Source organism: Rhea americana, unplaced genomic scaffold (genome assembly GCF_003343005.1).
Source record: "Rhea americana isolate MKP2758 unplaced genomic scaffold, rheAme1 scaffold_413, whole genome shotgun sequence".
In the NCBI taxonomy this organism is placed as follows: Eukaryota; Metazoa; Chordata; class Aves; order Rheiformes; family Rheidae; genus Rhea; species Rhea americana.
This window is the reverse complement of record NW_028186550.1, coordinates 94,329-116,479: the sequence shown is the minus strand read 5'-3', so window position 1 is coordinate 116,479 and position 22,151 is coordinate 94,329. Positions and strand designations below refer to the sequence as shown.

Below are 22,151 nucleotides of genomic sequence, written 5' to 3'. Positions count from 1 at the left end.
GGGCGGCGGCGCGGCCTCCCGGCGCGGCCCGAGCCCTCGCGGCGCGGCAGGCCGCAGTACCTGTGCTGTCAGCTACGTTCCCCACGGAGGTCGCCATCGGGAAAGGGGGCCGGCGAGGCTCGGGCGGAGGCAGCAGAACGGCCGCGGGCACGGAGGGGGCCGCTGGGCTGAGGCACGCGGAGCAGGACCGAGCTCCCCACGCTACCAGCGCGCTAAGGCGGCGGCGGCGGCTCCCGAAATGGCGCTGGCGGCAGCGGAGGCAGCACGCAGCCGAATGGCCGCTGCCGGACCTACCTCCGCTCACGAAATAGTTCGGGCGGAGCGAGAGAGCAGCGCTGGACGGGCCCCTGCGCGGCGGAGGAATCCCTGCCGGAACTTCATGCGTCTCCTTCCGCCACGCACCGCCTCAGGCGGCACCGCGTGAGAGTCAGAAAGACTTTTTATCACTTCGGGTATCCTTCCGCGAGAAGCCATTGCGACAAACGGGAAGGAACGGCGCATGCGCGCCCGCCCTGCCCTCGCGCTGCTCTGCCCCCACATGGAGCGCGCGGGGCCTGCCGGGAGGCCCGGGGAGGGGGGCGCCATTGGGGGCAGCCGSTGCCGTCCGCGCGCCGCGGCTCCGGGCCTCCCTCCTTTGGCCTCAGCCCAAGGTACCCCGAGAACGGTACCCCGAGAACGGGGTGCCCCACAGACATACAAACACAGCAGGGCCAGGGCGCCAGCAGGCAGAGGCGCTGCTCTTTAAACCATCTCGAGTTTTATTTACAGTTAACCAGCAAGTACAGTGCAAAGCTCAGGCGGCTCTGTGCCTTCTTCTCACTTGACTGAAAATAAGGAATTCTCACAGCMATGGATAATGACTATTTTTAGAACACAAGCAGCCTGACTCAAATTAGCACATTTTCATTTCTGAGACCAATTGCAACTTAAAAAAAAGTAAAAAACACAGCTGTTCACCGAAACACTCAAGGCAGTTAAGTAGTTACTAGAGAATGCATTTCATATTGTATTCCCAGGTAACTCGTTTCATAAAGGGAAAAGTTCTTACTTTACAATTGTTCATCAAAAGAACAGCAGACATTTTATTCTGAGCAACCGTGTTTTCCTGGCATACATGCATGAATCCAGGCTACGATTCCTGAGAAATTATTTTACATCTATAAAAATAAAATGAACAAACCACCATAGGTCTCTCTAGCTAGATTCTGGAACTAGAGAAAAATTGCACCAGCCCAGTACTTCAGCTGGGTAGGCTTCTCTACAGCTTATTTTTCAACATTTACTCAGTCATATAACAAGTTTTAGAACTGATAATATGAAACAGCTTTTTTTTATAGAAATTTTTAACACAGACTGCACTGTGTTGTTTCTTATACCAAACTGGGACAACAGTAATTCATGAGCCACAATAACTGCCATCTCAGGGAAAGGGAATGTCCTAAGAAGTCTATTCATCTGAGTCCAGGTCACTGTCTCCTGCAATGGAATGAAAATCCTCACTGTCTTCTTCATCCTCAGACAGATGGACCTGACTTAGTACGCTTGGCCCACAGCGCTGCTCTTCTTCCTCTTCCTCTTCTTCCGAGATCTCATACCCCCCAATACTGCTGAAACTAGTATCTCTTGTGTTGGATTTTGGGTCTGGTTCTTCATAGCTGCCATAGCTAGAAAAAAAGAATATACTATTATCATATCTGCATTTCAAATCAGTTGTTGGTATCAGAAATTCTACATGTAACATTTTTGCTCCTGTATAAATGAAGGGATTGTGAAACACCTGGAACCATCGGGCAATTCAGTTTTATCAGTGATCGGTTTTGTTAACTAAAAAAACAGCTCTCTCAGTGAAACAATTCTCTATGAACATCCTCAGCCCATGCTGAAATACACAGGGCAGACAAAACAGTTGGAGTTCCCTGCTTGCTCCAGCACCTTCTGTCTGTCAGCTTTACTGGAGATAGAAAGGCAGACAGCACAGAAGTTGCCACCAAAGTACAGCCCATTCTCCTGTGCTTCTCTAGCCCCTGCTACTGGCTATTGCCACAGTATTCTGCTGGGTGGACCGTTTGCCTGACCCAGCTTCTGGGCAGGTCTTTTCTCCATTATGACAGTTCTCCTGTAAAATAATTAATTAGACAAATACCAATAGCAACATTACAGGAGTGAATTCTATTATTAAAAAGAAAATGTATAGAAAATCTAATGCTAACACTATACAGAATGGCCAGAGAAAGAAAGGTAGATCAGTATTTTSTCATACCAGTGCAGAAAATAAAGCTATTATTGCTGTACTTGCCACTTTCTAAAAACAAACTCCTTCCAAAATACAGAATATGCATATTCTTACTCTTTCCTATTCTTTCAGACTTCAAWTGAGCAATTTTCTTTCAAGGAAGAAAAATACTGCTCTTAAAGAAAAATCCTTGAAGTTAATCAGCTATATTATGTTTTAGCTTCAAACACATTTAATAATTTCTGAGASAACCTGTAAAAAGATTCACTTTCCTTGCCTTCAAAAAATATTATGCACAGGAAGCTATTTAACTTACAAGAACTTACTCTTGACTTTATTTTTTAATTTAACAAAGACTTTTCATTAGTGATGGTCTAACAGCAAAACCAAATTCCTAACAAAAACTTCAAAAGTAAATTGCAATTACAGTTGCAACACTAAAAAAGGGACATTCTCAAGCTCTTTATCATAAAGACTTCAGAAATCTCTAACAGAAGGAATTTTGTTCTGAAGAAAGAAATATTTTAAACAACATCCTTAGCTCTAATTACCTGATATTACTGTCCTCCATGACATGAGATGTCTCCCCACCATCTCCTTCATAAGACATCATACTTTCTTCATTGTCCATGCCCATTCGTGTATTCTCTTGAAGAACATGGGGTTGTTTGGGTCTCACTGCACTGGGCTCCACATCTGAATCACTGCCACTCTCGCTCAGTTGGATAGCTGTGCAATAAGCCAACACTTATTCATAAATCAACAGTTTTGTTCTGTCAGTGACATATATACCATCTTTATTTGTGAAAAGGACACAATATAGATTGTAAGGAATGTATAGGAAGTAGTGTTTCCAAAAATGTAGTAGAAAGGGTCTCTAGAAGATGGTACTGCTTGCTGAGTAGTCATTTATGATGTTAGTCAAAAACACTACTTACACTACTGAAGTACTTCTACCACCTCTTTTGTCTACTCAAATCACTTTTTTTCCCCTATAATAATTTTCTGAAGCCATCTCTAAATACCACCATATGCTTTCTGCAGGAACACTTCTTTAGCAAAACAGAGAAACAACCTGAAGAGCCTTCAAACTCCTCTTCCAGTTCTTGATAGTAATACTGATCGCAGTTTCCTGTCAACAACATTTTGTGCTTTTGGTAATCTCTGCCCAATCCTCTCTGCACACCAAATCACAGTTCCAGTCTTCTCTGACCATGTGCAGTTTCACTTTCTGAAACAACCAGTCAGATCTTGTCTTAACTCCGCTTTCTTCTGTGCCCATGCTTACATATAGCGCTCCTATTCTACTTTGTCTTCATTTCCATTTATGTTCCTCCATTTTTTTCATCTTGCCCTTTTGGTCTCTTCTTCTTCATGACTGCTAGACTATTTGGCCTATGTATTCCAATTATTACTTGATTAATTGTTAATTAAATTCCAATAGTCCCCAGTCATGTTTTTGTGATGGAAGGACAAGAAGACTGCGGGGTTTTGAACAACCAGTTCCTATTAAACCTTGTTATATAAAAAGGGAAACCTACATGAGAAAGGATTATCTCCTTCTTCATCACTTCCATCATCATCATCCTCTCCATCTGACATGAGCAAATCTTCATAGAGGACACTGGCCTGGGGCTGCTGGGCTGATCCTTCTTCTTCATCAGCAAGGTCACCATCTGCATCTTCAACTTCCTATGTCATTCAAAACAGTAATCATCAAGATCAGACATTGTATAAACTACTGCCATTTCCAGCATATGCCTGTTTTTTGTCTCACAGTTCAGTTTGACACATTCTTTAATTTGTTTTGTAATGCTGACATTTTAAAACTACATTTAATTATCTAACTACTACTATGAATACTGCTGCCATTCAGGGTGCTAGACACAGCACACATCCCTTATACTATGGAGACTTCTACCGCAAGGATGCAAGTCAACATGTGGACTGTGGATGGGATTTCTGTAAATATACTCACTGGGGCTGGAGTCTTAGGTTTCCCATCATCATCCTCATCAAACCCTTCAATATCTACGTCAGAGTCTTCCTCGCCCAGCCTACCTCGCCCCTGGCGCATCTGAATGGGAACACAAATAGCAACACCATTGAGGAAGGCACTAATGGACATAAGCCAAAAGGTATGACTGACATCCAGACCACAATGATGGGTTGGGAGAAGAATGGGTGGGATAGGGGGAAGGGCAAGCCACTCTCAGARCAAGGATCCCTTCTCCCTTTATTCCAAGATCAAAGGGCACACAGTCTCCATTCACCTTTTTCCTGATGTGCTCATCTGTGGAAAGGAAATCTCCAGCCTTAAAGCACCCAAGTTCTTTGTTTACCTAGCTATTTCTGGAATAGACCACTAGATCTTAAAAAATGCTTATTTTCACACRGTATTTTCAAAGCTGTCAGCAGCTTCCAAGAAATCTTTCCCTGTCCTTCTCTCCCGTTCTTCCCCCAGTCATCATGAGTACAAGGTAGCAAGGACATGCAGATTCTGATCCAAGGACTATAAATTCTAAGCCTACAGAAGACTTCAAGCCTTCCATTCTCAAAGCCACGAACCACAGCAATCTAGACAGAACCATTCATATTCAAACTCTGCTGGTCTGGATTGCTCAGAGTAGCTCTCATTAGTCTTTCTGGTACCAGCTTCAATCTTGGGGCTCTTCTCACCTTGTTTCCTCTCCTAGTCATTTACTTTTATGTTCACGTTACCTTATTAACTTCTGCTGTGCCTTCTTGTCCAACCAACTTTTTTTTTTTTTTTTTTAACATAGAACAAAGACTAAGAAAAAAAAATACTCACGGGTTATTGTAACCAATTCACTTATAGTGATATAACACCTTTAACTTGTCTTTTTCTTTCTTTCTTTCACAGCTACAAGGTATCACAATGCCAACCATCTCTTCCTAGGAGTCTGTATAGTTTCTAATGAAAACTGAAAACAACTATAAGAAACTATGATCCTCCAAACCTTTAGAATATACTTCACCATTACCCTATTCAGAATCAATGAGGAATTGCATATCAAAACTCTGATGCATGAGTCACCAGGTTGCTACTCCCAGAAATAGTGAAGCAAACAAACATCTGGCCTTAGGCATATTCTCTTGCAGCTTTTGATCCTTAGGAATCAGAGTGGTAGATTTCGCAAGCATCCAAACTCCCAGCACTCTTTAAATATGTCTTTTTTCCACTAGAGCAGTCAAAATGAAGGAAAACACATAACTTTTAAAATGAGTTCCCTTTCTCTGCTCGAGAAACCTCCTGTTGTTTGTCACCTGTTTCTTACAAAGTGATTGCCTCCTTTCAGTAATTTGTTTATACAACCCAACTCTGCAATCACATGAAAAAATGGAGGATTCTGACCTGTGCTCCTCACTTCCCTAGGATAGTGATGGGAGTATTCATAGCAGACAAACTGCTGTCATCTTGATAGACTGAAGCATCATGTGACATACTGAGGTATACTGTTCGTACCACACAAATTGTCTCCTGTTTCCACATATACTTTAGTCACCCAATGTTCTCAGGCACTGAACTGAGACTAAAACAATACCTTGAGAGGCAAGACTCTGGAATTTCAGGACTAAATGCAAAATGCACTTGTTTGGCTCAGTGTTTCTATTATTAAACACCGTTTAATCAAAACAAGCAATTTATTTTTAGGAACAAACATGGTATAAGGCAATGGCTCACAACCTCAGGTCTGAGGTTTGTCAAATAGCAGATTTTAAAATGGAGGGCAGTACTTTCACTCAATGCAATCCTGTAGAGGCCAAAATTGTAAATGGACCCCAAAAGGACTGTGGAGATTTGCAAAAAAATATTTCCCTCTGCAGCTCATAGATGCAATGGTCCAGATACAATGCCATTTTAAGGTGCCTGAGCTCTCAATTGCCAAAAGCAGAGTGGCTTCACCGTAAGAAGGATCACTGTATGTTTGCATCAACTCACTTCTGCCAGAGGACTTGATTACATCAACCTGTGGTTTGACTCACTATGGCCCTTTTTATTTTTTTATAATGTAAGTAGTGTTATAAACACAAATGCTGAAGAACTGCTGCTATCAGAATGGGACACAAACTACTTTACAACATATGAAATAGTAAAATTTCAACTTTCAATCATTTCTGTGTAAATCACTGTCTCATCGTGAATCCCTAAAAGTAGTAAGATAGAGGAAAAGGGGGGGGGGGGGATTGAATAACGTGCTGTAAAAGTCAGCCTGTAGTTTGCATTCCATTTGATCTCTGTGAAGAGTTAACGAGGAACCACAGATTAGGATTTTGACCAAATGCCCTTATAATACATAGTTTAAGTATCATGCCAATCCTGAAATTATTAAAGAACAGCAGCAATACTTTTTCAGTTAGGCCAAACAGGCTCCCTAAGAACCTTAGCAGACATGTAAACCATAAACAGTCCTTTACTTGCTGTATTTGTTTTCTATATCTRAGAGTCCAACTCCTGAAGATGCATATGGGGAGAATTATTTTAGTCATCACAACTACATCTGACTAAAAGGATCTAAAGCCAAGAAACCATCAGAGACCTGCAATCTATGACAAGTTTGAGAGTGCAGGAAGTGGGAGTATACCTCCAGCCAAGCAGCACAGTGAAAGGGTTGCCAAATGATGAGTTTAGGGGAGCAGCTTCCTTCAACAAGGACAGAGAAGGCACGCACAACCAACAGGCAGTTCACTCTTCTGACCTCTTTTCCTGACCACCAACTTGGAAAAAATTCAGAACAAGTAATGCTCTTGGGAAAGGAAACCATCAGAGACAGAGAAGGATATTTTTGACACTCTTTCTCTGAGGAATTGGAGTAGTCCTCAATTCCATCTAATCTCATTTTAAATGTGTCAACAGGCCAGTTTCAACAAAAAATCTCCAAAGCCTCCCTTGGCAGCCTGACACCTCCCATCGTTAGGAAAGCCTTTTTCATGATACTCAGTTTCAGTATTTCCAGCCCCTTAACTCCTTATCATTCCTAGCAATTTCCTTCCTGTTTAGCTCCCTAAACATTTTGTTCTTTTTCTAAGGAGGGAGGAACGGTGTTAAAACATTGCCCAATAAAGCGTATGTAGCCTGTTATCCTGATGCCAGCCATGTAATCTCTGTGTAATTATCACCTAAGCAAATTTTAAATTCATTATTCTTCTTAAAAATAATGTTGCAGGTCCTTAAATTGTACCTGAACTTCAAGTCCCTCTTTTCTACTGGATCTTGACTAAAACTAAAGGCAGCTTTCCACATGTAATAACACAAGACTTGCAAAGGAAAAAAAAAATCATTGTTGGTCTAGGAGAAACTACTGCAAACAATGCTTTGTTCAGTTTTCCTACTCYGGATATACAACATTCAGAGTTGGATCGTTCAGCTGTTAGCAGACAGATCTTTCTCAAGGCTTAAGAATTTTGACAGTTTTTCTGAAGAAAAAAAAGACACCTCAGACATTAGGATGATATAGCCTGAATGAATATCTAATTCATAGGGCAAATTCCAAATCATAGAGCTAATGAGTATTTTCAGTAACATGAATTCAAGTTTTCTTTGATATTGCAAAAGCTATTGTTATTTTTCACTGTCATTCCTACTCAAGGATAAAAATCTTTTTATTGATGTTTTTAAAGAAAAAAATCCCAAGGCAAGAATAAACATGGGGGGGGCAAAGGAGGGAACAGCATGATTGGCTTATAAAGGTTTGCCAATTCTGTGAACATCAAAAACAGTCTGTCATTCTACCTTCAATATATACAAAATAACGCACACACAATTGTTTCCTAAAATAGTAAAACCACAAAGAGTCAAAAGTGTTCTTTCCACTAGGAAGCAAAATAGATGGTAGCAGAAAGGAAAAGAATCACATCAAAGAACGTACAAAAGTCATATTTCACTGACCATACTGGGCAGTTTCTTTGCTCAGTAAGTCTCTTCAAGAATATCCTCACCAAACAGCTCTCCTGGCTTCTTCTCAGCACTGTATTACTGGTGTTTTTCCCCATATTCTCCTTACCTTTTCACTGCTTGCCTTCTGAGGGTTTAACTTATATAGCCTTTGAATTTGCAACGAACATTCAGCTGAACCTCACTACCCACATAGCTCATCTTGAGATCAGTTTTGCAAGTGGTCTGGGAAGTGACTTTATTTTATGCATCTCACTCTAAGGCAAAATAACTGCTTCTCCTATTTATCCTTAAGAACAGCTGTCAGYGCACCACAAAACAAGATAGCATACTAAAAGACAAACTGCAGACAGTGAACAGTAGGAACAGTASTGGAAAGAGGAACAGTAAACGAGGCACCTCTTAGCTCAAACATCCAGCAGATTGAGACTAAAAAAAGAATGCTGGGTCACTTACCTGTGGAGTGTAGGGACCAGGCGTCATAGGATCAAGACTCTCCAGATCTGCCTCCTCTAGTGCTGCTTCCTTAGCAGTAGAAATGTCTCTCTCAAGTTGAGTCAAGTGTTCATCATACTAAGAACAAAGCAGTTTGTTAAAGTTGCAGAACAAAACTTAAACATGYGAAAACATTACAATAGACATGTCCACATACCTCTGCTAAGGTTTGATAACAGATGTTTACGATTTCCTGGGCTGTTTTTGTATACTGGCTGTCTGGCCCTGCAAAAAGAAACAAATCTCTATGCCTTTGGACATTTACTCAGGGCCAGCTGCTGAGACTAAAGACTGGTTTTGGCTATACAATCCTCAAAACACAATCTGTTAAATCCCACCTCTGGAACTGAGGAGAAACATAAAACAGGATTCACATTCAGCTAGCAAAGAGCAACCAGTTTGCATCAACATTAAAAACACAGTTTTGGAGATATGAAAGCTGTTCCCTGTCATTCTCAAGGAAATTCCCAAGCATATGGAACAAATCACTGAAACAGAGATGTGTAGTGARCAGGCAGAAAATCCTCCCCAAATACAATTGTCCCATTCTGCAGAACAAGATTTTGGCATCACATGACAATTAAAACGTCAGTGTTTACGCATTTCTTTTCTCAGAAAGGAAAACAACAATTAAGCTCAGGATTCACAGCTTCTGACCCTGACAGCACTGCAGAACAGGTGCACAGATGTATTTATTTAAGGATAGAAGAAGGCTGAAGCTTTATTATCACAACCTACCATTGTACTTAATGCTGTTGGCAAGGATGAGGTTAACATCATCCAGAAAAGTCTCTCTGTTCTGGTACTTGTGTTTGGAGATATTCTGGAAKAGAGATTGTCACCCAGTAAGTAATCAAGTCTAAATGTTTCTCAGGTGACTGCACAATTCARGCTACACACCTTGCGGATAGTCTCCAGATCCATTGGATTAGCAATCACCTTGTAATAATCAGGAACAAACTTTTTATTAACAGGATGATGAAATGGCCAAGACTGAAGGAAAGAAAACAGACAAGTTTAGAAAGCTTCCACATAGAATTTGTTATAGTTTGAGCTACAAATTTCATAAAGCAATTCTCAAGTACTGCATCCAGTTCTGGGCTCCCTARYACAAGAGAGACATRGAGCTACTGGAGAGAGTCCAGCATAGGGCTATGAAGATGATCAGGGGGCTGGAGCATCTGCCCTATGAGGAACGGCTGCRAGAGCTGGGCCTCTTCAGCCGGGGGAGGAGCAGACTGAGGGGGTTTGTATCAAYGTGCATAAGCACCCGAAGGGAGGGTGTTAAGGGGACGGAGACAAACTCTTTTCAGTTGTCCCACGTGACAGGACAAGAGGCAATGGGCAGAAATTGAGGCACCGGAAGTTCCGCCTGACCGYGAGGGGGAATTTCTTCACTGTGAGAGTGACAGAGCACTGGMMCAGGTTGCCCAGAGAGGTTGTGGAGTCTCCTTCTCTGGAGATCTTCAAGGCCCGCCTGGATGCAACCCTGTCTAACATGCTCTAGSTGACCCTGCTGAGCAGGGAGGTTGGACTAGATGATCTCCAGAGGTCCCTTCCAACCTTACTGATTCTRTRATTCAGAACAGATTGAGATTCAACAAGTACAGGAAATATTTATTACATGGCATCTTGAATCCAATTACTTAGCTTCAGAAGGGGCACAGAATAAATGATCTGTTGAAATCTGTTTGACAGGAGAAGCATGCAATTCACCTGTTGAAATCTGTTTGACAGGAGGAGCATGCAATTAAAAAAATACTCTATCATGCAGAAGATTTTTCTATTTAACATCACTGTTTCTTCCAAAATATAACTGCAATGTCCATTAAGAACACTCATTGCTTTGTTTAATATAACAAAGAACAAAAACCTAAGTCTGAGCTCACAACGGGGCTATATACACTGATTTAATAGTTCAGCATGGTACGAAGGGGTTGAAAAAAGAACTCTAAAATCTGTTCCTAAACATCAGAAAAGAGAATCTGGTGAAAAAAATGATGGGCTGTCAAACTTTTAAAGGGAACAGGCATTAAGCCCTCTTTCTGATATAYAGTCAAACCACTGGAGTCTCTTGCTCCTTACTTCATTCAGACACAATATATTTTATAGATGAGCGGCCCTGAAGCCCTTATGTACATAGTTTTATTAGTTTAGCTTTAGGGCGGTTTTATACTAATGCAAACTAGTACTACACTGACTGAACTTGATCCATTAAAAAAATCAACTTGTGTTCGGTGTGCAYCTGTAAACTGCACCTTTGCAGGCTACTTTGAGTTCTACAAAAGCACTATATATAGTGAGTGAACAATATGTTCCATTTCTATGATACATTTTAAAGATATTTTCATTATAGCTGCCCAGCACCCTTAAGAGGGCAAAAATGGGAGGTTGACACCAACATTATCCGTAAGTGAGAACAGCAGAAAAAGGACTGGAAACCAACCTTCACTTACAGACTTTTACTCTAGTGAAAAGGGGTAAATGCAGGAATGTCTGTGGCAGTCAGAAAACTACAGCCCAGCACCCCGACACAGCACTCCTCTTTCTACAGTGTAATAACAGCCACAACATACTAAAATTTCCCTCCAATATACGGCCACAGGACTTTTTGCRTATCTCCACTAGTAGGAACTAGATTTACACACACATGCAACACATGGTACTCAACCAACGTACATCTGGAACTGCCATCATCTTTTGAGTGACAATGTTATCCAAAATGAAGGAAAAGGCCACTTGGTCATCATCATCCAGGAGAGGATTAATTGCTTTTTCTAACCGAGCCAGTTTATCTTCTTTCTGAAATAAAATTCAGGAACATCAGCACCTGATAATACATTAATAACTRATAATATCAAGTTACTCTAACCTAAGGAGATTCCCATTCACATTTTTATGAAGACACTTGCAAATAAGGGGGGATAATAGCCTAGATAAAAGCCTACATACAAGATRAAGTAACTAGCGTAGCAAATAAGCATCTATGTTCTTGAAAGAGAATCCACTGTGAACTGCTTAAAACTGTAAAAGTTCAAATATATCACTGGGGGTAGGGAGGAGGAGTTCCCTTGTTCTTTCCACTCTCTGTCTTTTAAGCTCTATGTTCTGTCTACTCACATGCCCTATCCTCAAATTCCTTAACCACCCTGACCATCCCTCTCTCTCCACTTTGATCAGAACTCATTGACAAGACTTGCCTCTTTTAGCTTTTCATCACACAGGTCCAGCATGGATTGAGATATCTGTGTCAGGGAGTGCTTTGGTCCTGCAAACACACAGCAAGTACAGTGAGGTACCCTGATCATGATGGAAGCTTTTAGAATTCAAAGAGGGGGGGGGGGGGAAAAACAAAAACAAAAAAAAAAACCCCACAAACAACCCCCCCCCCTTCCCCAAACATCAGTGATTATATCCTGATGATATAATACTGGAAAGTATTATCAAGACCTAGTACACAACCACATGAGTTAATCCTTACTCCTAAGCATCACTGGTTAGATTTCTACTACAGTTGAGATTATATCCTCAATGTACACAATTTCTCAAGTTCAGTACAGGTTTTATATGAAAAAATGTTACTTGTAACAAGTATTTGCATTTCTGGTATACATTCTGTTAAGTTTTGGAAACTCTGCAGAAAAGTAGTTGCGCCTATGGAAGCCTGGCCTCTAAGCAGTCCAATTGTTCCAAACTTTCACAGRGTAAGTCATGAAATTTCTGTTTTTTTCATTAGAATCAGTCAATGGAGCAGGCTGTCTAGAAAGGAAAGATGAACTTGTAAGGTGAATACTCAGAGAACCATAGCTCTAGAAAATGTCATGATTCCTCAGTTACAGATATGACTATTTGCAACAGAACTATGAAAGAAATTTCTTTAATTAGAATAAAACAGGGACTCCATTGTCATAACAATAAAGGAGGTAGTAAAGGCACAAAACCAATGCTGTCAGGATCACCCAGACTGCTGAACAGTCCAGAGACACTCAATGCAGCTGGGAGATTTTCGTTGTCTAACGTATACCTTTTAGATAAAGACTTTTGTTAGCAGCAGCCAGAATACAGTTGACCCATATCTGCTCAATGAATCAGCACTTTTCCCTAGCAGCTGCATGCTGTGCTGCAGAATCTATGCTTTTAGTTTTTTAAACTAGCTTTCTGACTTTCTTATTTAGGGGAAAATTTATTGCAACTAAGAAGAAAAAAGTGCAAAATTATTACAGTTAACTCTACTCAAAGCTGCATGCTCCAGGGCAGTGGCTCCAAAAGGTGTGTATCATTCCTATTTATATTGAAAGATTCATTCACCAAATCATAATACTGAGAAACTAAGTTCACAAGCATCTCCCCACTGATCCACATCTGAAAGAAATAATGAAGGACAGTCTACTGAAAGTAATGTTTTACTTACCTTCACCTATATTAGGAAATGTGCAGYTCTTTGCTTCAGCATAGAGTTTGACTTAATATATGCACCAATTTCTCCAGTAACTGATACATCTATAACTGAGCTTTAGTTACTACACCACAGCCACCATTTAGATATAGTTACATGTCAGCTTCACTTCTTTCTTATTTATGAATTAGCTCATTAACATTTATACAATCTTTCAGGTATATCCAGAAAAATATTTATTTATTGTTGCCACCTAACAGTTAACTTACACTGCTTTTCTGTTGTTTTATTATTTCTAAAAGAAAAAGATTCACCTCTCACAGAGCACATTAACAGAAACACAGACTCTCTTCCTTTGTTAATGACTTACCGTTGTAAGTCGCACTGTTCTTAACAATCAGCTCCAGATGTTCTCGGAACTCTTCCCGGGATGGGTATTGCCGCTTACGAACATTTTCACGCAGGGTCTGTAAATCCATTGGCCGAGTAATAATCTTGTAATAATCCTTGACAACTTTTGGATTTACGGGTGTATGGAAGGGATATGTCTGAGAAAAAGGAAAAAATAAATATATTAATTAACATGAATTGTTGATCTCAATTTAACCTCTACAGTTGAATGGACACTAACATACAAAGCCTTTACACCATCAGTTCCCTAAGCACCAAGGAAAACACGATAAGCATCAGCCCCATGATGGTTTTTGTTTTCTTTTACAAGACGTACTTTGATATCATTACGGAAAAGAAGAATCCTGCAAAGGATTCTTAAGTAGAATTTTTAAATATATAGCACAGAATTTAAGCAATTTAACTTTAAAATTCTCATTTCAACTCAAACCTTATCATTTCAACTCAAATCTTAGCTTTAAGTTCTTGCTTTTGCAATCTTTGATGAGTCAATTGTGCCATGCAACTTTTGCTGGTTTTGTTGGGAGAAGGAAAAAAAAAAAAATCAACTCCAGATTTTGAGTATGTATCCACGCAGGATTAGTCAATATTATTTTCTAATCAGACATTCTGAGCTGAAATAATTTATGATGTGGTACACACCAAGTGGAGTAAGGTGATCCTCTAATAAACAGCCATAAAGATGTGCTGTCATCTCAGCAATTTGTCCTCACAATGTTCCCTACCTTAACGTGAATAAAGATTCATGTGTAGGCAAGCCTTATTGTTTTATTAAAAAACAAAATTTTCTTGCCCTTGTAAATGAAAAAGTAATTCCTTTACTGTGAAGCAAATGTAGACCCATGCACTGACATCAGGAAGTCAGTAGCTTTTCTGCAGATGGAAGATTACAATATGAATTGCATTTATCAACAAGATTTAACAAACATGCTTAACCGGAACACTGTAAATCAACATTAAGAACAATTCTTCTGTCAATTGCCTTTGTGGTAGCAAAATCATGTACTTCATGATAGCAGACAGCAATCTGAAAARCACAGCCTTTAAGGAAAAGATATTTCCCAAATCTATCCAAAAGACACAGGGGAAAAGCAAAGCAAATACAAGATGTCTTCTGTGCTAAAAAGCCACAATTGCTCTCCCAAAACACAAAAGCCTTAAGTTAGCACACAACCTAGACAACCTGCATGATTCAGTTTAAAATCAAACACTACCTGCAGTACAACAAAACAGAAAACTAGGGAAAAAAAAACATCAGGGGATACTGGTATGACGAGACAGCCCACAAAAAAAAAAAGCAGAGTCAGGGAGGAAGAAGGGGTTGTTAGAACACAACTTATCTGAGGGCAGTCTAGCATAATTTCAGATTCTACAGCACACTTCCTACTTCAACCATGTTGCTTAGGTCACAGGTTTTTGGTCTCATAGGCTAAACTTACGTTAGGAAGATCCCTCATATCATTGATGATGCCCTCCAAGATGGACGACAGTGTCACCATAGGGTCTGTTCGCCGTCGGTGAATGGATTTATGAGGACGCTTAAGAAATAAGAGGCAGAAAAATTAAGGTAGTTCCAAAACACAAAATAGTAATCTACAGAAATTCTAGACAACTTAGTTCATTAATTTTATGAGCAGGTGCCTCTGCTGCATGCTGACGAGCACAAATGCTGTAAAGGAACTGGCTACTTGGTACAAACAGAAACAAAGACAATAAAATTAGCTCAGTAACAGCTCGACTCACATTCAGATAATCACAGTGAACAGTTGTCCCTACTCGCCGCTTCTTCTTTGGAGGAAGCTGCTGTTTAGGGAACTTCAGGACCAGCGATTTCCTGCGAACTTCATCTGCACTAAGTAAAAAGAAACAAAAATAACACTCTTCTCCCATCTTCTTTGTGAAGAAGTCCATTTGTCCCTTAGTATTGGCTCTAGTCCCATCTGCCATAATACCAAACAAACAATCTAAATACTGTAGTAACAGCCTGTGTAAACCCTGATCACTTTACTCCTGTGATTACTATATGCGTGATGAATAGTCTGCACTCAGTTCTAAATTAGTTTTTCTCACTATCAAGCTGTTCCTCTGCTTCTTCCCTTACCTCTCAATCAGTTGCTTTCCTAGGACAATTTTTGTTCCTTCTACTTTGATGAGTTCTTCATTATCATTGTGAATTACTGTTTTTTCCAGCTCTTCCTCCTGCTCCTCTGTCATGGCAACAGGATTAGAAGGTGGGGCATTTGTTTGGTAATAAAGAGGGCAGAATTTATTAGTCCTCATGTGGCCAATTGCACCACAAGCTCCACATTTTAGCTACAAAACATGAGAGAGATAACAGATCAGAATTCATACACAGACTACTAGCATAGAGRCAGACTATTATAAAATCCCCCTAGTCAGACCTTTCACACAACACAGAACAGAAAACTTCTGATACACGGTATTTGTTAGCATGGTTTATGTACGGATATGCTTACTTTCAAGTCTGGACGCTCTTTCATTTTCTTGGGCTTCTTTTCGGGAGGGCCCTTAAGTTTCTCTTTTTCCTGGTTTCGTTTTAACCTTCGTAACTGTTCCTGGATCCTGCGCCGCTCCTTTCGCATTTCCTCACGGTGTTGTTCATCAAATAGAGCAAACTTTCGTCTGGAAAAAAAAAAAAAAAAATCTTCCCCTGAATCGATGATTTACCAGGTGCTCCTCCATCAATCTAATTTTCCTTGGACTTGAACCTCCATCACAAAACTTGGGAGGAGCCAGAGAATAAAAGGGCTGGCTTCTTTTGCTACGAACATTTTTCGCATTATTTTTAAGACTCTATTTAAACACATAGCTTTCTAGAATAAAGATATTACAAATAACATTAAGGTTATGAAATAATTTTGTCTATTCAACCTCAATTCAGTCCCTTTACACATTACATTATACAAAATAACTGTATGATCGGACAGAATCTTTTCCCCTCAGAATCATAGTTAATCAGTCCACAAAATACGTAATACTCTCTAAATGCACAGCCATTAAATCTCTCTCCAAACAATTACAGTGACAGGTTTCCATACATAATTATTTCAAGCAMTTACTTGTCAGAGGACCTTTCTACAATTCGCACTACTATGATTTCCAAATGCCTCACTAACAAAGCAACATCACATCATTTCATAGGTCTGAGGACTAAAGTCATGAGGACCAATTTAATCATACCTGCCAGTAGTTGTCACTGGGTTTAGACGCCAAAAAATAGGAAACTTAGTACCATTCTGCACAATATTTTGAATTTCACAGATTCAAAGCTCATACTCCAATGACTTCAGGCATAAAACAAGAGAATACGCTTTAACTTTAAAACACTGGAAGCCTGATTTAAGACACAGCTAAATGTTGCCAAAGTGAATTGAGTTCCTTCTGCATCCAGATAATTTTAAGTGACTTCAGCCAAAAATGCAACTTCTCAAAGAAAGCTGCTGCAAAAGCCTAATTTTTCTCTCTTGTTCATTCTTCTCTTCATGTGCACCTACCTTCTCTTCATGCACCTATCTCATTCACCAAACATTTTCCATAAATTGGAAGAACACATCTAAAACCCCAAGAGTCAGTCTCCTTCACAAGACAATCCTGCATCACACCCGTAATGAAACAGGACTGTGACTGAAGAGAATTATCCTTTTCTGCATATATCTAATAGTGCTTAACTGTGTGATTGCATTCCGCAGACAGCTTTAAATCTGGCACTTTTTCCATATTTTAGTGTTCAATTTTGCACATTTATTATCTTTCCACATCGTCYGTGGACTATCTCAGAGAGTTTTAATAAAGCACAATGAAAAGATTCTATTCTATAGAAGACTACTGATGCTCTGGCTCACTGGTAACATGAAGGGCTTTAGATGGTAACCAAGGAAAATAATCTGCTATGCACAGAAACCAGGTAGAGACAGCAATATACTGATGGTATAAAATAGAACCAATAGAAGGGAGGTAGAATTTTGCTGGGGCCTTTCAAATTTCTGTAGTCCACAGAGAAACACTTGGATTTTTATCTTAGATTCTATTCTCTATTCTGATAGCCTTCTCTCTTYGGGATATTTAAAACTGAACTCTATAATAGTTTGCTCCAAAGACCACAAGAAATAATCTCTCCTCGCTATACAACAGTCACCAAGCATTTCTATCAGCAGCCACAAAAGTGGCATTTCCAGTTCAGTTATGCCAGACAGCACTTTTCAGCAAATAGTCCCCACAGGGCAAAGGAAACTAACCACCGATGTTTCTTCCTACTGCCAACAGTATGAACCAATCTATGGGCAAATCAAGAAAAACACGTAAGTCTTACATGAACTCTTCATCCTTGGTAGTCCGTATTCTGCAGTAGGCATCAATAACAGAGGGCTTTCGAACCGTCTCACACCTCACGTATTCCTTCCCATCCTCATCTCGAAACGTGCGATAGATTTTGAGGCGGCGGCCAGTGGCAGACGAATTAAGGCTGGTTACAGAGGCTGTGTCATCATCTTTGTGAGAACTTGCTGAAGCTCCAGAAGCTGATGCTACAAGAGAGTTTTATTTACTCTTAATCTCTTGCATGCTGTAGAAACATCATTTATATACAGGAAGCAGTTCTGGCTTAGAAATTTCCAAGGATGAGAAAACCTAAGGCAAGCTCATTTGTTCAAGCAACTGAACAAACTTATCTCTGGAACCCAGAACACACAGAGAAGGTTAACAAACAGCACRGTGACAGAATCTACCCTGTTTGAGATCTTTTCTTGACAATACAGTGATGTGTGCCAAAATGTTAAAAATAGTTTCAGTGTCTAGTCGTCTTACTTAGCATCTACCCTCCATTACAAAATTCAGCTTACATATTTGCACTAGGTGACTATTCTGGTCAAAAGAAAAAAAGAACAGAAATATTTAAGAGACAGAAGATGATTGGTCATTGACTGAAAGGCAAGAATAAGCACTATTAAGTCTTCCTTGCTTGTCCATGTTCTTTTATCATCACCAATCACTCCATCAATTTTGAAACAAAGGCAGGCTATTAAATTATTCACATTTAAAGGAGTTCACAGAAAGAACTCTGTTACAAAGTCTGAAAATAAAAATTGCCAAATAAAGAAGCCTTTAACTATTTCTTGGTAGGACAGAAATTGCAAATAGATAAGGAATTGCCTACAGAAGATATGGTAAAGTTTTTTAAACCTAACCTTCAGCTGGAGAGAGATTACAAGTAAACTTCTTCCACAGCTGATCTTATTAAGTATGTTACATGATGAATGTTATTTAATACAGTAGGTCTGCACTAATGAAGTCAGGTAACAGTAAAGGTAGGACAGTCACTGTTGCAGAGAAGAGATCCTTTGAGAACATTTCAAGGACTGAAGGAAGGGGAAAATGGTGAGATCAAACAAGAAACATGCACTTCAGCCCAACTAGAATACTGCTGCAAGCTGGGAGTTGATCAGGAGACAAGAGAGGAGGGAAAACCCTGGATTATGGGAAGTGAGGAACTCATCTCTATGGGAGACCTTCAGAGCTGTGTAAAAATCATTTCTTCACTGGAGAAAAACATTCTATACCATAAAATACCTTTTAAAGAAGTGGCAACATTACATCTGATCATCATTTGGTTACTATACATAYAACAAACTCAGCCTCCCACACCCTCAGCTGTCTCAGAAAATGGTCAAGAACATTGCAGATCTGTACTCAAACATTTACTCTGTACTGCCTCCAGTGCAGTATTGCATGGATTGTCAGGCCAAAAGCRACAATTACAGTCAACCAGGACCTGCAGTTGCCTAAGTGCAATCTGGAAGCCACTGCAACATGGCCCTGCAGACTATACAGTTACGGTGGTTTTGACTATAAGCCCCAGAGATCTGGGGGAAACTGAAGGCCAGTAATTGTCCAGTTTTCCAACCGGTAAGCTAGCCTTGTCTTATGTTTAGACTGCACCATCCATAATTTTCTTTGAGGGACTTTGTTCTAAATAACACTGGATATCTTTTCATAATATAACAGTCATCAGGTAATCTTCCACATATACCTCGTTAAAGAGATTTACAACAGTAACATTGATCCAGATTCAGCAGAGCTCAACCTTGCTAAGACACGTACAACATGTAGCAGTGCTCAGTGTGTCCTCACACAGACACTCATACCGTTCACTCACAGGCCAAACACTTATACCCACAAATCAGGAACATGTCTAGGAYGGAAAGCATTTTAGATACACAAGTCTCCAGGAGATCCAAGTCTGACAGCTGCCCAACTACCCCCTGAAAATACTGCCAAAGCACAAAGCGCAACAGACACTGCTGCCTGCATACTGTGCATGTCTGTTTAATATATACAGCTGTGTCCATAACAGATGCAATCAGAGTGCCATGAACTGCTTACTCATTAACACATCTTGAGAAGATTACCCAAAACAAACAAGCAAAAAAGAAAAAAAMCAGAAAATTGAGCATAAAGCAGCAGTGACTATCTAAAGAAATACCAGAGTATTTATAGTTTGGAAGAGTCAAAGCTGTGAGTAAAGGAGATACTGTAAATGTATTTTCAGTCAGTAATTGCTCAGGACAAGGAAGAAACCCCAGATAAGCACACATGAGTACATCCTCCCGGTGAGGAATCTGTGCTTTGCTCTGAGAGGCCAGACCAGCACACTTTGCAGCCTGACACGCAGTTCTACATCCCTTCCCAGGCACGTTCTAGTTACTTACACAGCCCTTTTTTGTCTCTCCTGTCCTTTTTGCTCCTATCTTTGTCATTGCCACTGTCTTCTCCCAGAAGCATCCTCTGCAATTCCTTTCGTTCCTGCTCTTCTCTTTCCCGAGACAGCTGAGAACTAGTTTTCTTGTTCTGTAACATATTCTCAATATTCTTCCCCATCTCTTCAAAGTCACTGTCTTCTGCTGAGCTACTATCTGTATCTGTTGACAAAATCTCAGTGGATTCCAGAACTCTGAAACAGAAGGCACCTTGAAAGTCAGTTAYTTAAAAAAAATTAGTCCGTCACCTTCCCAGAAATAGAAGGCAAAAACGACACAAAGGTCTGAAAATGTTGCCTATCAGCGCTATTAAAAAAGAAAAAAAGAAAGAAAAAAAAGAAAAGGGGACTAACAGGCATAATATATTCCCTTCTCAGTTTTTCTGTAATTCCCGTGTCCAAAAGATCAACCATCCCAAGCCTACGCTCTTCAACAAGTCACTTTCTTCCTCATCAACAGCATTATATTCCCTCCCCATTGCCAGCTCTTGAGCAAGAACAAGGAATAATGCATGAATTCCTCTGGAGCTCCCAAAGGATAGAACATAGGATTGGTAGTTGCTACCCAGGAGAGTTAGGGCAAACTGCTATTCTGGAAAAAAAAAAGAAAGAGAATAGGGTGGTAAACTACTCATCTGTAGAACATCTCATGCCATCACACATGGTGGGCTACATAACTCTCTCTACCTTTCCTGAAGGTCTGTAACAACAAGGCACTAAAGCTATCCCATTAGTAACTATAAACAGTCAAAGCCCTCTTTCTCAGCAGTGTATTTTGTGGGCCTAACTAGAAGAATCAACATCTATACCACTACATATCAGAGAGCCCCAGGCATTCACAGATCTGGACTTCTAAGGTGGGGGCAGGGTGGGGTTTAAGGCTGTAAATATCAGATAAGACCTTACTTATTCTGCAAATCAAAGATGCGCTGACACTCCTCTTTGTATCTCTCTTGATGTTCTGCCACAGAAAACCGAGATCCACGTGCAAATTTGCTCATAGGACCTTCTCCTGAACGAGCCTGCTCTGTTGACATTGTACGTACCACATCAATCACTTCCCACCGGGACAGCTTCTTTATCTGAAAAGAAGAAATCAGACTAGAAAGGGCTTTAGAGACTCACAGCTGAGAAAACTGACTGTGAATTTCATCTCCTCCAACAATGCCAGAGCAGAAAAGAATGTCCCTTCCACCAGCTGGCGAACMCATCCACAAGTCTATATTTAGCTCAAGGCTCATGCTCACCTCCTCTTCAGGCACTCCAAATTTACGCAGAAGCTGTTTGGCATTTTTGAGAGAAAGTCGGCGCAGATCAGCATCTGTCCCAGTAACTGTCTTTTTCACTGGTTGCGGCTCCTTATCATCCTGTTCAGAGAAAAACAGAGTCTATGAATATCCTAACTCATTGGTTTTCCTAGGCTCACCTTTCGCTACTTTCCTTGTCTCATACCCCATATTTAACTCCTCTTCTCCTGCCTGACTTCCAGCTATGGCGATGTGTTCAACCCAGCCTTGGGAACAATACCTTTTGCTGAGTTGGTTTATTTGGAATCTTCACATAAGAAAATCCTTCACCACATCCAGTAGGATCAGCTACACCAGTCACTTCTAGAAGGCACTTGCCCTTCATGGCAGCAATGAAGGCTCGTGTGGTGTTCCATGGAGCCGTGCGCACCTATCAGCAGGAACAGAAACATATCCTCACCATCCTGTTCCCACCAAGGAGAATGCCAAGGTTTTTATTTTGGATCCCCCCAAGACTGAAAAGTTTTCAAATGATATAACACAGCAGCTGAAGGAATAAGCAGTGGAATTCACCCTCATTAAAACCCCCGAAGCACTAAATAGCCCAAGGAGAACTAGCATGAAGAGGCAAGAGCAYATGTGTAAGGCTGGCAGAAGAGTGCCCAGGAAAGGCAGAAAAA

The 22,151-nt window shown here is 40.4% G+C and overlaps 2 protein-coding genes across 6 annotated transcripts in view; both read right to left on the bottom strand.

Moving 5' to 3' along the window:
- The window catches only part of OGT (O-linked N-acetylglucosamine (GlcNAc) transferase), a 26,529-nt gene extending 26,236 nt beyond the window's left edge, over positions 1–293 (bottom strand). Inside the window, exon 1 of one of the 2 annotated variants that reach the window (XM_085314861.1) lies at positions 61–293. In XM_085314861.1, the coding sequence (XP_085170987.1) occupies positions 61–97 (37 nt within the window). In that variant the 5' untranslated portion in view covers positions 98–293. The remainder of the gene's footprint in view (positions 1–60) is intronic. The other variant, XM_085314862.1, reaches the window with a different exon arrangement.
- A 445-nt stretch (positions 294–738) lies between these two features.
- TAF1 (TATA-box binding protein associated factor 1) overlaps positions 739–22,151 on the bottom strand; it is a 38,026-nt gene continuing 16,613 nt past the window's right edge. For 3 of the 4 annotated variants that reach the window (XM_085314859.1, XM_085314858.1, XM_085314860.1), the window contains 20 exons: positions 21,752–21,901; positions 21,472–21,591; positions 21,131–21,306; positions 20,178–20,419; positions 17,783–17,996; positions 15,930–16,095; positions 15,554–15,765; positions 15,196–15,304; positions 14,892–14,990; positions 13,412–13,589; positions 11,842–11,913; positions 11,325–11,443; positions 9,546–9,638; positions 9,384–9,468; positions 8,803–8,870; positions 8,607–8,723; positions 4,212–4,310; positions 3,775–3,925; positions 2,785–2,962; positions 739–1,664 (listed from right to left, as the gene is read on the bottom strand). In XM_085314859.1, the coding sequence (XP_085170985.1) occupies positions 1,448–1,664; positions 2,785–2,962; positions 3,775–3,925; positions 4,212–4,310; positions 8,607–8,723; positions 8,803–8,870; positions 9,384–9,468; positions 9,546–9,638; positions 11,325–11,443; positions 11,842–11,913; positions 13,412–13,589; positions 14,892–14,990; positions 15,196–15,304; positions 15,554–15,765; positions 15,930–16,095; positions 17,783–17,996; positions 20,178–20,419; positions 21,131–21,306; positions 21,472–21,591; positions 21,752–21,901 (2,865 nt within the window). In that variant the 3' untranslated portion in view covers positions 739–1,447. The remainder of the gene's footprint in view (positions 1,665–2,784; positions 2,963–3,774; positions 3,926–4,211; positions 4,311–8,606; positions 8,724–8,802; positions 8,871–9,383; positions 9,469–9,545; positions 9,639–11,324; positions 11,444–11,841; positions 11,914–13,411; positions 13,590–14,891; positions 14,991–15,195; positions 15,305–15,553; positions 15,766–15,929; positions 16,096–17,782; positions 17,997–20,177; positions 20,420–21,130; positions 21,307–21,471; positions 21,592–21,751; positions 21,902–22,151) is intronic. The other variant, XM_085314856.1, reaches the window with a different exon arrangement.